This window comes from Notolepis coatsorum, assembly GCF_963971535.1.
Source record: "Notolepis coatsorum genome assembly, chromosome: 16".
Lineage (NCBI taxonomy): Eukaryota > Metazoa > Chordata > Actinopteri > Aulopiformes > Paralepididae > Notolepis > Notolepis coatsorum.
In genome coordinates, this window is record NC_140180.1 from 13,785,442 (window position 1) to 13,798,120 (window position 12,679).

The 12,679-nt window shown below is 46.1% G+C and overlaps 1 protein-coding gene across 1 annotated transcript in view; it reads left to right on the forward strand.

The window, feature by feature from the left end:
• wfs1b (Wolfram syndrome 1b (wolframin)) overlaps positions 1-9,650 on the forward strand; it is a gene marked incomplete at its 5' end in the record, with an annotated part of 45,228 nt that extends 35,578 nt beyond the window's left edge. Inside the window, one exon of the mRNA XM_084331953.1 lies at positions 3,425-9,650. Within this exon, the coding sequence (XP_084188079.1) occupies positions 3,425-4,991 (1,567 nt within the window). The 3' untranslated portion in view covers positions 4,992-9,650. The remainder of the gene's footprint in view (positions 1-3,424) is intronic.
• Between the last annotated feature and the right edge of the window lie 3,029 nt (positions 9,651-12,679).

Sequence of the window (12,679 nt, forward strand, 5' to 3'; positions counted from 1 at the left end):
TGGTGTGATTGACAGTGTCGAAGGCCTTTTGTAGGTCCAGCATGACCATGCCGCAGTATTTGCCCGCGTCCACCTCTTGTTTGATGTGGTCGTTCAAGTAGAGAAGGCATGTGTCAGTGGAGTGGGATGTTCTGAAGCCAGATTGGAATTCGTAGATTAGATTTTTTTCCGCGAGGTACTTTTCGATCTGTTCGTATACTATTTTTTCCATGACTTTCGAGATGGATGTAAGGATAGAAACAGGGCGGTAGTTACCCGGGTCTAATTTGCTGCCCTTTTTGTGCAGGGGTGTTACTCTCGCAATTTTGAAGTCCTTGGGGACGTGTCCCTGTTTTATGGAGAGGTTTATTATGTGTGTGATGACTGGGGTGATGGCTGCTGCTGAGTCTCTGAGGAATTTGGAGGGGATGTTGTCATGGCCAGTGGCCTTGTTTGGTTGGAGGGCGCTCAGTTTTTTGAGTACCTCATCTGTAGTTACTATTTCCAGTTTGAAGTCGTCTTTGTGGACGCCTAGGTTCTTGTAGTATGCTACTATGTGTTCTACCCCATACTGCCCTGAGTGGGAGGGTAGTTTGTTTACCAGTGTTGTGGCTATGTTTGTGAAGAAAGTGTTTAAGTAATTGGCTACATCCAGCTTGTCTGTGATGAGCGTGTTGTCCGTCTTTATGTTTATGTTTGAGAACCTGGTTTTGAGTTTTTTACTGCAGCCTAGTTGATTGTTGAGTAATTTCCAAAGTTCACGTGGTTTATTTTTGTTTTCCTCGGTTTTGTCATTGATGAAATTTTTTTTAGCAGTTTTGATCATGGAGTTTACGTCATTTCTTAGTCTGTTTCTTTCTAGTTTGAGTTCAGTCACGTGGTCTTGGAGTTCACTGCTCGTGCTTTTGGTAAGCTTTGACTGACTTTTACGAAACTCAGAGCATTTTTTGTCTCTGGCTTTCATAGCGGTCAGTATTTCAGTATTTCATTTGATGTATAATTAAATCAAAGGAAATGCGTTTGGGTCTGAGATTGTGGCTGGTCTGCCGTTCTGCAGCTAATACTATTGGTTTGTTTTGGCAAAATTCTTCTGCTCTGTGTGACAATAAATAAATGAATGATGATATGCAATTAAAAACCAAAACTAAGGTCTCAGTTATGAGTTTAAGACGTGAACATGGTCATGTTTGTTGAATAAAAAAAAAAGTAAAAAAAAAAGATTCTTTTTTTTGATCGGATCGGGAAATATCGGTATCGGTAGATACTCACAATCACATGATCGGGATCGGATCGGGAGCAAAAAAACGTGATCGGACATCCCTAATTATTATTATTACTTTGATTATTATTGTTATTATTATTATCTTATTATCTTAACACATTGCCCGCCGGGCAGTTTGCCCCTCTCATACCACTCTCTGCCACCACTCTAAGCCTATGAAGATGTTCACCTTCTTTGCAGGGCTATAACTTTTTAAATTGTATTGCTAAATTGACATTACTATGGCCCATTCAACATCGATTATCTATCGTTCAGGATGTAGGAACGTTATACTTAAAATACCGTCTAGAATATAAGTATGTTTTTATCGTTTTCTGCAGTAATTCCTAGAACGCTAGTTATAGGCCTAAACGCATAATATAGATTATCGATTGCAGTCTATTCCCTAGACACGCTATATTTAAAAAATCCAACTGTATACGATCCTTAAACGTTATGACTGATCATGCACGGCTGAACGGGGGGGGGGGGGGTCGTTTATAATTCCGTGATCGTCAGTAAATGCTTTATGTAGTATGGGTTGATTTATTGATCAGTTGGTTTGTAAACAAAGAAATGTACAATCGCCTTGAAAATGACATCAGCGTCCTCTTACCGTTCACCGATGAGACTGGAGGAAAAAGATCCCACTTATTTGACGGCGATCTACTCGATCCATTTCCGGTTTGTATGGCGGAATAAACGCCCAAATCATATCGATTATTGAGTTATGGCAGCGATCCATATACACAGATGTGTGTCTAGAGTCCCGCGACAATAATGACTGCCGGACGGATTTCCCAGATCACGGAGATCTTCTGGATCCATTTCCGGTTTGGTAACTCGCCCGATCATCCACCAGGCGGCGGTATTGAAGCGTTGCACTGTTGTGCAGGCTCCCACTGTATCAGACCAGGCTCCGTGAGGGAATTATGAATACCATGGCGAAAAAATTAAATATGATCTCAATAACGTTGTACGCCGTGGATTGGCGAAATTAGCATGACCTTGAAACACATTGTACGACGTTTTTGGCCATTCTCTGCCACCACTTTGATCATCCTAAATCATCCTCTGCCAGCGCTATTTGTCTATGGTGATGTTCACCTTCTTTGCAGGGCTATAACTTTTTTAATTGTATTGCTAAATTGACATTACTATGGCCCATTCAACATCAATTATCTATCGTTCAGGATGTAGGAACGTTTTACTTTTTCATTCACACATTCATACTAAAATACCGTCTAGAGTATAAATATGTTTTTATCGTTTTCTGCAGTATTTCATAGAACGTGAGATATAGGCATACATGCATATATTAGATTATCAAATGCAGTTTGATACGATCAACGTTATATTAAAAATGTCAACTGTACATGGTCCTAAACGTCATGACTGGTCATCTGCGGGTGAACGGAGGGGGGGGAGGGTCGTTTATAATTCAATGACCGACGTTAAATGATTTATGTAGTATGGGTGATATATTGATCATAGCAGTTTGTATCGAAAATGAGAAACGCTGAAACTCACCCCAGTCTCCTCGTAGCGTTGGGCGATGAGAGTGGACCATTTCCGGTTTGTATATTACTAATACAAGTCTAAATCATGTTGATTATTGAGTTATGGCAAAGATCCATATCGACGGTGTCTGTATTGAGCCCCGGGACGATAAGCGAGTGGCCGGACGAAAATAGGGGACGGACCGAGCTACAATGGGCACTTCCGGTTTGGCAACTCGCCGATCGGCCACCAGGTGGCGGTATTGAAGCGTTGCAGAGTTGTGATGGCTCAGACAGCATCACCCAAGACTCCGTGGGTGAAATATGAATACCATGACGAAAATATGAAATATTGATCTAAAAAACGCCTTACGGAGTTATTGGCAGACAACGCATGGCGGAGAAACCCGCCTTAACACGTGATTGCCGGAGCATGGGTTAATATTATGAAATTTTTTTTATGAACTTATTTTACTTAACTTTTCTTTTTGTGTGTTTTTTTTTTTTTAATCCAATGATTTAATGAGTTCAGGCCCTGTATAGGCCCATCTGGGTCTCTTCTTGCCTCTACTCAGCACCTTTATACCCTTTCTGTCATGGTCAATGTTTTTACTGTTTTGCTGAAATGGTGCGAAATAAAGAAATAAATAAAAAGAAAGACACCGTCCGTCCCTCCTTGCCCCAGGTACTTCTTCCTCTCCGTGGTCTTCACCGTCTTCTCCTTCCCCGTGGCCGACAAGACGTGCGTCCCCTGCTCGGAGCTGGCCACCGTCGCAGCCTTCTTCACTGTCACCTCCTTCCTCAGCCTCCACGCCTCCGCCCAGGTGTTCGCCCGCCGGGCCCTGCTCACCGAGGTGCTCTCCGGCGCCTGCTCCCTGACGTCCCTCCTCCCCGACTCCCTCTGGCTCCTCCGGGGCCTGGGCATGACGCTCATCACGGTGCCCCTGGGGGACAAGGTGGCGCTGAACTTCGGGCTGCCCTGGCTCCTGTACGGACACCTGTTCTACCTCCTCTTCCGCATGGCCCAGTTGAGGGGCTTCCGGGGCACCTACCTGTGCCTGGTGCCCTACCTGGTGTGCTTCACCTGGTGCGAGCTCTGCCTGGTCTTCCTCCACAACGCCTCCGCCATCGGACTCATCCGCACCTGCGCGGGCTACTTCCTCTTCCTGTTCGCCCTGCCCGTCCTCACGCTGGGCCTGGCCGCCATGCTCCTCGTCCAGATGCTGCAGTGGTTCCTGGCCCTGGAGCTGACCAAGATGGCGGTGACGCTGACGGTGTGCTTGGTGCCAGTGGTGCTGAGGTGGTGGACGCGCTTCAGCCTCAGCCCTGTGGCGGTCTTCCGCTCCCTTTCGGGCAGCAGCGTGGTCAAGCTCATCCTGGTGTGGCTGACCGCCGTGGTGCTCTTCTGCTGGATGTACGTCTACCGGTCGGAAGGCATGAGGGTCTACAACTCCACGCTGACGTGGCCCGAGTACGGCAACATCTGCGGCCCGCGGGGCTGGAAGGACTCCAACATGGCCCAGACGCAGATCCTCTGCTGCCAACTCGAGGGCCACCGGGTGACGTGGACGGGACGCTTCAAGTACGTCCGCGTGACGGACATCGATAACGGCGTGCAGTCGGTCATCAACATGCTGCCGGTGTTCATGGGGGACTGGGTGCGCTGTCTGTACGGCGAGGCGTACCCGCTGTGCGACGAGGCGGACGACGGCAACGCCGCGGCCCGGCCCCCCCTCCCCCTCCCCGGCCCGGCGCCCCCTCGCCCGCAGGAGGAGCCCCTCTGCAAGGTGAAGCGGTTCGTCATGCACGAGTGCCACGTGAAGCGCTTCGACCGCTACAAGTTCGAGGTCACCATGGGCATGCCGCTGGAGAGGAAGACCAAGAACGGGACGATCGTGGAGGACGAGGACGCGACGAAGGACATCGTCCTGCGCGCCAGCAACGAGTTCCGGCCCGTCCTGCTGCACCTGAAGACGGGCAGCGTGCTGGAGTTCAGCACGGTGCTGGAGGGGCGCCTGGGCTCCAAGTGGCCCGTGTTTGAACTCAAGGCCATCAACTGCCTGACGTGCGGCGACTCCCCCGTGCCCAGCCGGAGGCAGCACAAGATCGAGCGCGACTGGAGGTGCGCGGCCCAGAGCGCCCTGCAGTTCGGCTTCGACTTCTTCTTTAACCCCTTCCTGACCGCCAGACTAGAGCAGAGCGCGGAGACGACGCGGGTCGAGGCCGAGACCGGAGCGCAGGACGAGATGTGAGAGAGAGAGAGGGAGGGAGTGTGGTTCTTTTACGTGACCTTTTTGGGTTTATTATTTATGAAAAGCACCAGATTGTTCATGAGCAGGTTGCAGTACGTTATGTGTACTCACTCGTACGTACGTGGTGTTGGTAAATACGTGTTTGGGAGACTCGACACAAACTGTCGGGACAAACGTTGGGACTGATATCAACGCTTCGGCTCCGGTAGACAGATGTTGTCAGCTGTACACGTTATATGTATACGTTCTCCACTACCATGTTCGGTTAGTATTAATTGTGTTTAGATGCGTAGAACAATATAAAGACCGGTATAGAGATATTTGATGTGTCTATTCCACTGTAAATACAGCTGCTGTTGCGTTTAAACCTCTTAACTCCAATGAGGGGCTGTTAGTAAGTATGGCTTCCTCCCCCCCATTAATGAGGTCATCAAAAAGTGTCCACCTATCCCACAATACGAAGCATCTATCCCACATGGGAAAGCGTTGTACATTATAGTGAAATGCTTGTATGACCCTCCTGAGATTGTGCTTCATACAGTAAAGCGCAAAGTAAAAAAGAAAAGTAAAAGAGTAAAGCTGACGGTCGTATATATACCAGCAGTTGATGCATAAAAAACGAGTACTATACAAATGTAAACTATGGACGACTCTGCCGCATTCAACCAGCACCTGCTAACGGCTCTGACCCTTTAGCTCAGCTGGTTAGTGCAGCCGCCTGTGGATCCTATGGTCCCAGGTTCAAATCCACTCGGTTACATTGGTGACAGCGGTGGGATCTCACTGCCCTGTGAATCTGTATCCATGTTCACGTAGCAACGGGAGTGAGATCTCAGTGCCTTAACCCGTGGGAAAGTGCGCGCGTGGATGAAAGTGTGCGAGGATGAGTTTGTCGCAGTCAACCAGCACCAGCTAACGGGTAACATTTGATCTTGGTAACATTTTCTACCAAAGGTTAGCGCTGCTATGTCAGCTAGCAAATGTCACAGTTAACACTAGTTAGTGTTACAAATAAGGGCATTTGATTAGCTAGAGTTAGCTGTGAAATTTGCTAAACCGTATTAGCTCAAATGAATGGTAGCTAATGCTAGCAACAAAAGAGGATGTGTTGAGGCGCTTTGCACCGTGGAGTAGATTAGGAGGACTGAGTGACTGAGTGATTTGGAGTCCCCAATCGTGGTGTCTTTCTCTGAACGTCATACATCACCCAAACCTTAAGCCTTTCACTACCACACTACCAAAGGGTTAACCCTTTCACTGCGACAATACAGAAGGTTAACCCTCTCACTGCCACACGACAACGGGTTAACCCTCTTCACACCTACACTACAGAAGGTCAAACCCCCTGCTGTCTTTAACTATGAATGTACATAACGTTTCCGATTTACCATCTTTAGATAATTAAGGTTTGAAAACATTGTCATCTGAAATGGACTTAATGTGGTTGTTCGTATGAAGGATTCGGTAAAAAGCAACAGGTGTCAATCTGAAAATATGGCTGGAAAGTTGGTAGTTTTTGGAAAGTTTTGGAGTTAGGAGGTTCTTATCCAAGTGTGTTTGTGTGTGTTTGTGTTTTTATAGCTTTTGAGCCAAATGTGTGGGAATATTGAATCGAGCCGATTAAGTACAAAGGACGACAGTCCAGAGAAAGGAGAATCGCAAAGCATTGTGGGGCAAGTAACGCCCCCCCCCAGACAACTACTGTCAAACTGCTCTTGAGCAAGCCACTTCGCAGCTGAGCTTCAGTAGATTACTGTGGTTTTACTGGGCAGCTCCCAGGTGTGTGAATATGTGCAACGTTAGCATAGCAGGTTGGAAGAGGCTAGTTCTGTTCTACATTGTAAAGCACATAGAAAAGCACTATAAAAATGGAATCATTAATTCGTGGCGTTGCTGAAAAAGAGCAAGTGTGCTCAGTCAACGCTCTCTGAATAAATAAAGGTAAAATAATATATGTACGCTAAATAATGCAGTTACAATGCAAGACACTACCGTAATACACACACGCGCGCAGACTCAACCTCCTCAATCGTGGTTCATGTCCGTGACCATTTCAGATATCGAGAAAATATGCTGCTTACACACACATTCAGTAGAATCAGCACAATAATAATCTTCTTTTTTTGTGTGTACATCGGCCGTTTCTATGTTCATTTAGTCCTATGCCTTGTCTCCACTAGCCAGGGTTTAGCCGTGCTGTGGCCTTGTCTCCACTAGCCAGGGTTTAGCCGTGCTGTGGCCTTGTCTCCACTAGCCAGGGTTTAGCCGTGCTGTGGCCTTGTCTCCACTAGCCAGGGTTTAGCCGTGCTGTGGCCTTGTCTCCACCTGGACCGGGACTGTTGCATCATCATGGTTTAGCTTGTGTACCACAGTTGCTTGTGTGGATTTTGAAAGGTTGCCTAGCAACCAGAGAGTTTACAAGAAATGCAACAGAGACACACATCCAACCATTAGATCACGGCTAGCCCCAGCCAGGCTGAACACAGCTAATTGAGAAAAGGCATTACTGTTTTGATGAGTTTGACCTAATGTTTGAGATCGTAACAATATATTGGGTTTTAAATCTGCATTAGTGCTAAGCATGTCCCCACAGGCTCTCTCGGTTTATCTGTGGTGGAGACTAGCTCGAGTGAGTGAGACACACAGAAAACGTCTAGAAGGACTGTTAATTGACCTATCTCAAGCCCCACCCCTTTCCCCATGATCCTCCAATCACAACCGTTGCCTGTGTCAGTTTGAGAAGTGTTTTTCTACTGGGCCTATTCAAAGTTGACCTGAGCCACCATGACTAAGTCTGTATACAAGGAAACTATAAAAGAAGGAACGGTTATGACGTCGGAATACCAGCGTTCTATGCTCCGCTTGTCTTGGTGCCAGACTTTGGTGCCAGTTCTATTGAAGCCTGTATTCAAATTAAATATATACCAGCTATCTGAGGAAATATACATCAACCAATATATCAAACGTTAGCTAGTTAACAATGCAACAAATTGCTGACAATGCTGACATCCGAGGTAATAACCTGTTGGCGGATCCCATTCAACTCAATGTCGGCCGAACAGAATGTTTCCACACGCTACACAGTGACGTGATGATGACCCTTCCTTCTTTTTTATAGCTTTCATGTCTATACAGGAAATGCTATTTTCTTACATTATGTGTACTATGTTTTGAAAGTCCTGTTGGTTACACTGTAGGTTATGTGGAGTAATGGGAAGTCGGAAGCACATTTAAAAAAAAAAAAAAAAAAAAAAAAAAAAAAAAACGGATCAGTAATGTTTTACTGAAATATCCTACGTTGCTGTCGAGCTTGAGTCATAAGTGTCCTTTTGATTAACTATGCCATTTATGAATGTGGGAGATTCTTTTATTTAAGTGCCTTTCTACGAGACATTATCTCACGGTTAGCTTCCCACGTGATGCAGTGGGAGATCTCATGTGTTTGATATTCCATTTGTTCCATCCAGTTTAATAAAGGAAGAAAACGATATACAAACAAGTCTCGGACGATTGCAGGTGTATTTACAATTAGCGTCTCAGCTTCCTGTTCCGGTCGCTGCGCTACTGTGCTTTCGATTGATTGATTGAAAACTTTATTTAACAGATTGCAGAATGGGTACAGTACAGTACAGCTCAATACATACAATTGTTAAGGGGATGCAGACCAGAGAAAGACTTTCGTCTTGTTTACATCAGGGACCCTCCTCCGATACATGTGGAGTCGCCAGCCGCTTCTTTTCACCTGACAGCGAGGAGTTTCACTGGGGGAACGTAATGTGTGCAGAGGTTCACGCTATTTCCCCCAGATCCCCTCCCTGCTGAACAGGCGCCCCGACCAACCAGTAGGAGTTGCTGTTTACAATGACGCGACCAGGACACACACACCACCGGCTTCCCACCCGCTAACACTGCCAATTGTGTTAGTAGGGAAGACTGACCAAGCCGGAGGTACCGCTGAAAGCTGGTTGATTTTCTTTTTTTTATGGAGGAAACAGCCCGATGATGACATGGTCTCAGGTGGGACCTCATTGATAAGCAGAGTATGTGGTCAGCAGGCCCTCCACTCTAAGGCTACGTTCAGACTGACTCAAATCAGATGTTCACGACATGCGGGTCAGTTCAGAAGCGTGACCAGTTCACACTGGAATCTGATATTGGACACATTTTACTGGAGGAAACAGCCCAATGACCTCACTGATAAGCAGGCTGTGAGCTGTGAGTATATCTGGTCAACATGGCCTCCACACTAAAGCTACGTTCACACTGCGGACGAAAGTGTTTGGTACAGCAATCTGGACACTCACTCAAAAAACAAACTACAAAGAATCATCAATAAATCCTGAAAAATAATCTGCACCCCCCCTCCCTTCTCTCGAATCACTCCACCGCCAAATCACAATCAGGAGAGCCAGAAAAATCATCTCCGACCCCACTCACCCAACACACCACATCTTCCAGCTGCTGCCCTCCGGGAGGCGCTACAGATCCCTGACCACCAAAACATCCCGGTTCAAAAACAGCTTCTTCCCCACTGCCATACGGACACTGAACTCCCTGTAGCACCCCCCCCCCCCCTGTAGTACCCCCCGCAACCCCCCTTACCTCTGCTGACATGGACATGGACAACTCTGAACTGTATCTATGTAATTGTGTTTTCTTTTATGTACGCTGTAAGTAATGTTATATGTTCTATGTTTTATGTTGGAACTGCTATGCTATGCACTGAAACCAAATTCCACCAGCCTGGCTGGGTGGTCATTAAAGAAATTGATTGATTGATTGATTGAATCAGATTTAATAATAATAAATTAGATTTATATAACACTTTCTAGAACTCAAGTCTCTTGAATAGTCGCTCTTAAATATTCTATCACTTCTACTGAATAAAATATTATTAGTGAAATTAAGCTATTCCCCCATTTTTCTGGGGACTCTGTCAGGGAGACCTGTGGCCTAGAGAGGCTGGAGAACCTTCTATGGAGGGGAGCATGCCTATGTTCCCACAGCCCAATGGTCCCACAGCCCTATGTTCCCTATTTCCTTTTTTCATACATTTGTATCTGATTTGATCCCCCTTTCTCTTAATTTGGTAGCCAATGACACCCAAACTATTATCCAATTGTCCTCTGGTAGCAGAGGGTTCGTCCGGGAACACACGGCTGTGGGAACATAGGGCCTCATTTTGAGAGAGATCTTAGAAATGTGGGAACATAGGGCTGTGGGAACATAGGGCCTCATTTTGAGAGAGATCTTAGAAACGTGGGAACATGGGGCCTAATTTTGAGAGAGATCTTAGAAACGTGGGAACATAGGGCCACATTTTGAGAGAGATCTTAGAAACGTGGGAACATAGGGCCAAATTTTGAGAGATATCTTAGAAATGTGGCAACATAGGGCTGTGGGACCATTGGGCTCCCCCAGGGCTGACCCCCTATGTAGGGACCAGAGAGACCTGCTGGTCACAGCTAATAAAGACAACACAGCCATACGCCCGTCGGATGCAATTTCGTTGAAATCTTTATTCAGAAAAAAAACTAAAACATATTAACATTATTTATACCTGTCCATTTGACATTTTTGTCATCAAAATACATTAATTAACACAAAAAGATGTGAATCAATGTTAGTTCGGTCAACGGTGTAGATTCAAACTAACGGATGTTCAACAAAAAACATGATAAATAAAAGAATAAACTGTGTTCTAAAAAAAATAAAAATAAAGATTCTGCAACATCAGCAAAGTGATCATTTGAAAAGGCTGAAGAGATTCAATTCCTCTCTCTCTCTGCCATTGCCTTGGAAACCATCATCAATAGAGACGATTGGGTCCGCGGTCCGTTCATTGATTATTGATCAGTGGTCATTTAAAGAAACAAAACTCCATACTGTAAATGTCCCCCGAGACAAAAAGAGAAAGGAAAATCGGCATATATACAGACACCATGTAGGCCCTTTAAAGTTTTATCTTTTTTTGGAAATTTTTATTTAAATTTTTTAGAATACAACGTTGATCAGAAAACATTCCCCATTCCTCTGGTTTTTCGCGCGTCGGGGAAAACCGATTCTTCCCGACGGCGTCATTCAAAATGTACACGTTAAGTGTATGAACCGAACACTGGTAAACAACATGCCCCAGTGTCTGGAGACACAGAGAAAGGTAGGGCAGCTCGCTCATCTATGGCAGGATCCCATAAACTCGCTGGTCTCGGGGGAGACCGGCAAACGACCGTCTTATATAGACCACCGCAACACTTCCGGGATTTTGAACTCCCCCTCACGAGCTCCATGTAACGCGGAAGTGCAGTGGTCTGCCATCAGGGCTGGGGGGAGGGAGATGGGGGCATTCTGCAACGTCGTCGTCAATCGTCAGCGAGCGACTGTACGCGTCAAGTCCGACACTATATAGACAACGCTACAGCGCACTTTGGTTTTTACACTGACACTTAAACGTTGGAGGGTTGGCAACCAACCGTCCAACGGCGCCAGTCCCGGTCGGTCCCCCGAACCAGAGTTTGACGAACGCTGTTGTTTTCTATGGTTGCATGGAGCCCTGAGCCCCAGAAGCCATTGTACAGCTGGGTTTATTAAAAGGCAGCCAAGTCAGTCAGTCAGTCAGTTTATAAACACGGAGGCTAAATGTGTTTCGACATGCAGCATCTTTTTGCTTGATTGTTGGACTTTTTTTTTATTTTTATTTTTTTTTCTTCTTTTTTCTTTTGCTTAATTTCAGTTGTGTTTTTAATTAAGTAGCACATGACACAGCCCTGGATTTTCCAGAAGCAGAATCCACAATCAAACTGAACAGGAAAAAAAAAATAAAACTGTTTGTGGGGCATGTTCAGGCGGATGAAACGCAATGTTTGAGATCGAAACACACCGACTAGAACCCCTAGGAGTGTCTGTTCATATGATAACCTCTATTATATTCCATTTCCATCAGAAACACGGTTAATATTTCACCTCGTTGAACACCCCCCCCCCCCCCCCCCCCCCCCCCCCCCCCCTCCCAGTTGTACAGGGTCTCTCCTGGCGAGAAGAGCAGAGAGGCAGGTTGTGGGTTTACTTTGCCCTTGAGCAAGGGTGGGTGGGCTCCCAGAGTTCATCCTCGTTAAAACATCACACACCATTAATTACCATCGTTATCATCATCATCATCATCACCACCATCGATATCATCAACTTATCATGAATAAGAATTGAGGAAACTAGGAGTTGGGTATGTAAACGACATTTGTGTTGCCACTCAAACGTCAAAGGGTCAGTTCATCAGATGTTAGGCAAAGTTACGGGGGGGGTAGGTTCCTAGTAACGGGGATGGGTTCAGATTGAGCACAGATGAGGACATACGTTGCAGAAAGAAAAGGAAGCTGACGTGTGTCAGAAAGCAGAGGGGGCAAACAAACGGAAAATAATAACGACAGAATCATGATGTAAACGTCTTTCCTGTCTGGAAGGGGGGGGGGGGGGGGGTGTGGCCTCAAAATCCGACTGATTACCCGATCAGTCACAATCCGGAGGTCGACAATCAATCGGAGGAAATCCACAAGTTTTAAAGAATTCCTTTTAATCTGTAATCCACGTTGGGTAACCCAGCCTGTTTAGAGCCCGGCCCGAGAGAGAGGGAGAGAAAGAGAGAGAGAGAGAAGGAGAGAGAGAGCGAGAGGGTCCTTTTAGTCCTGGGAGGCTGG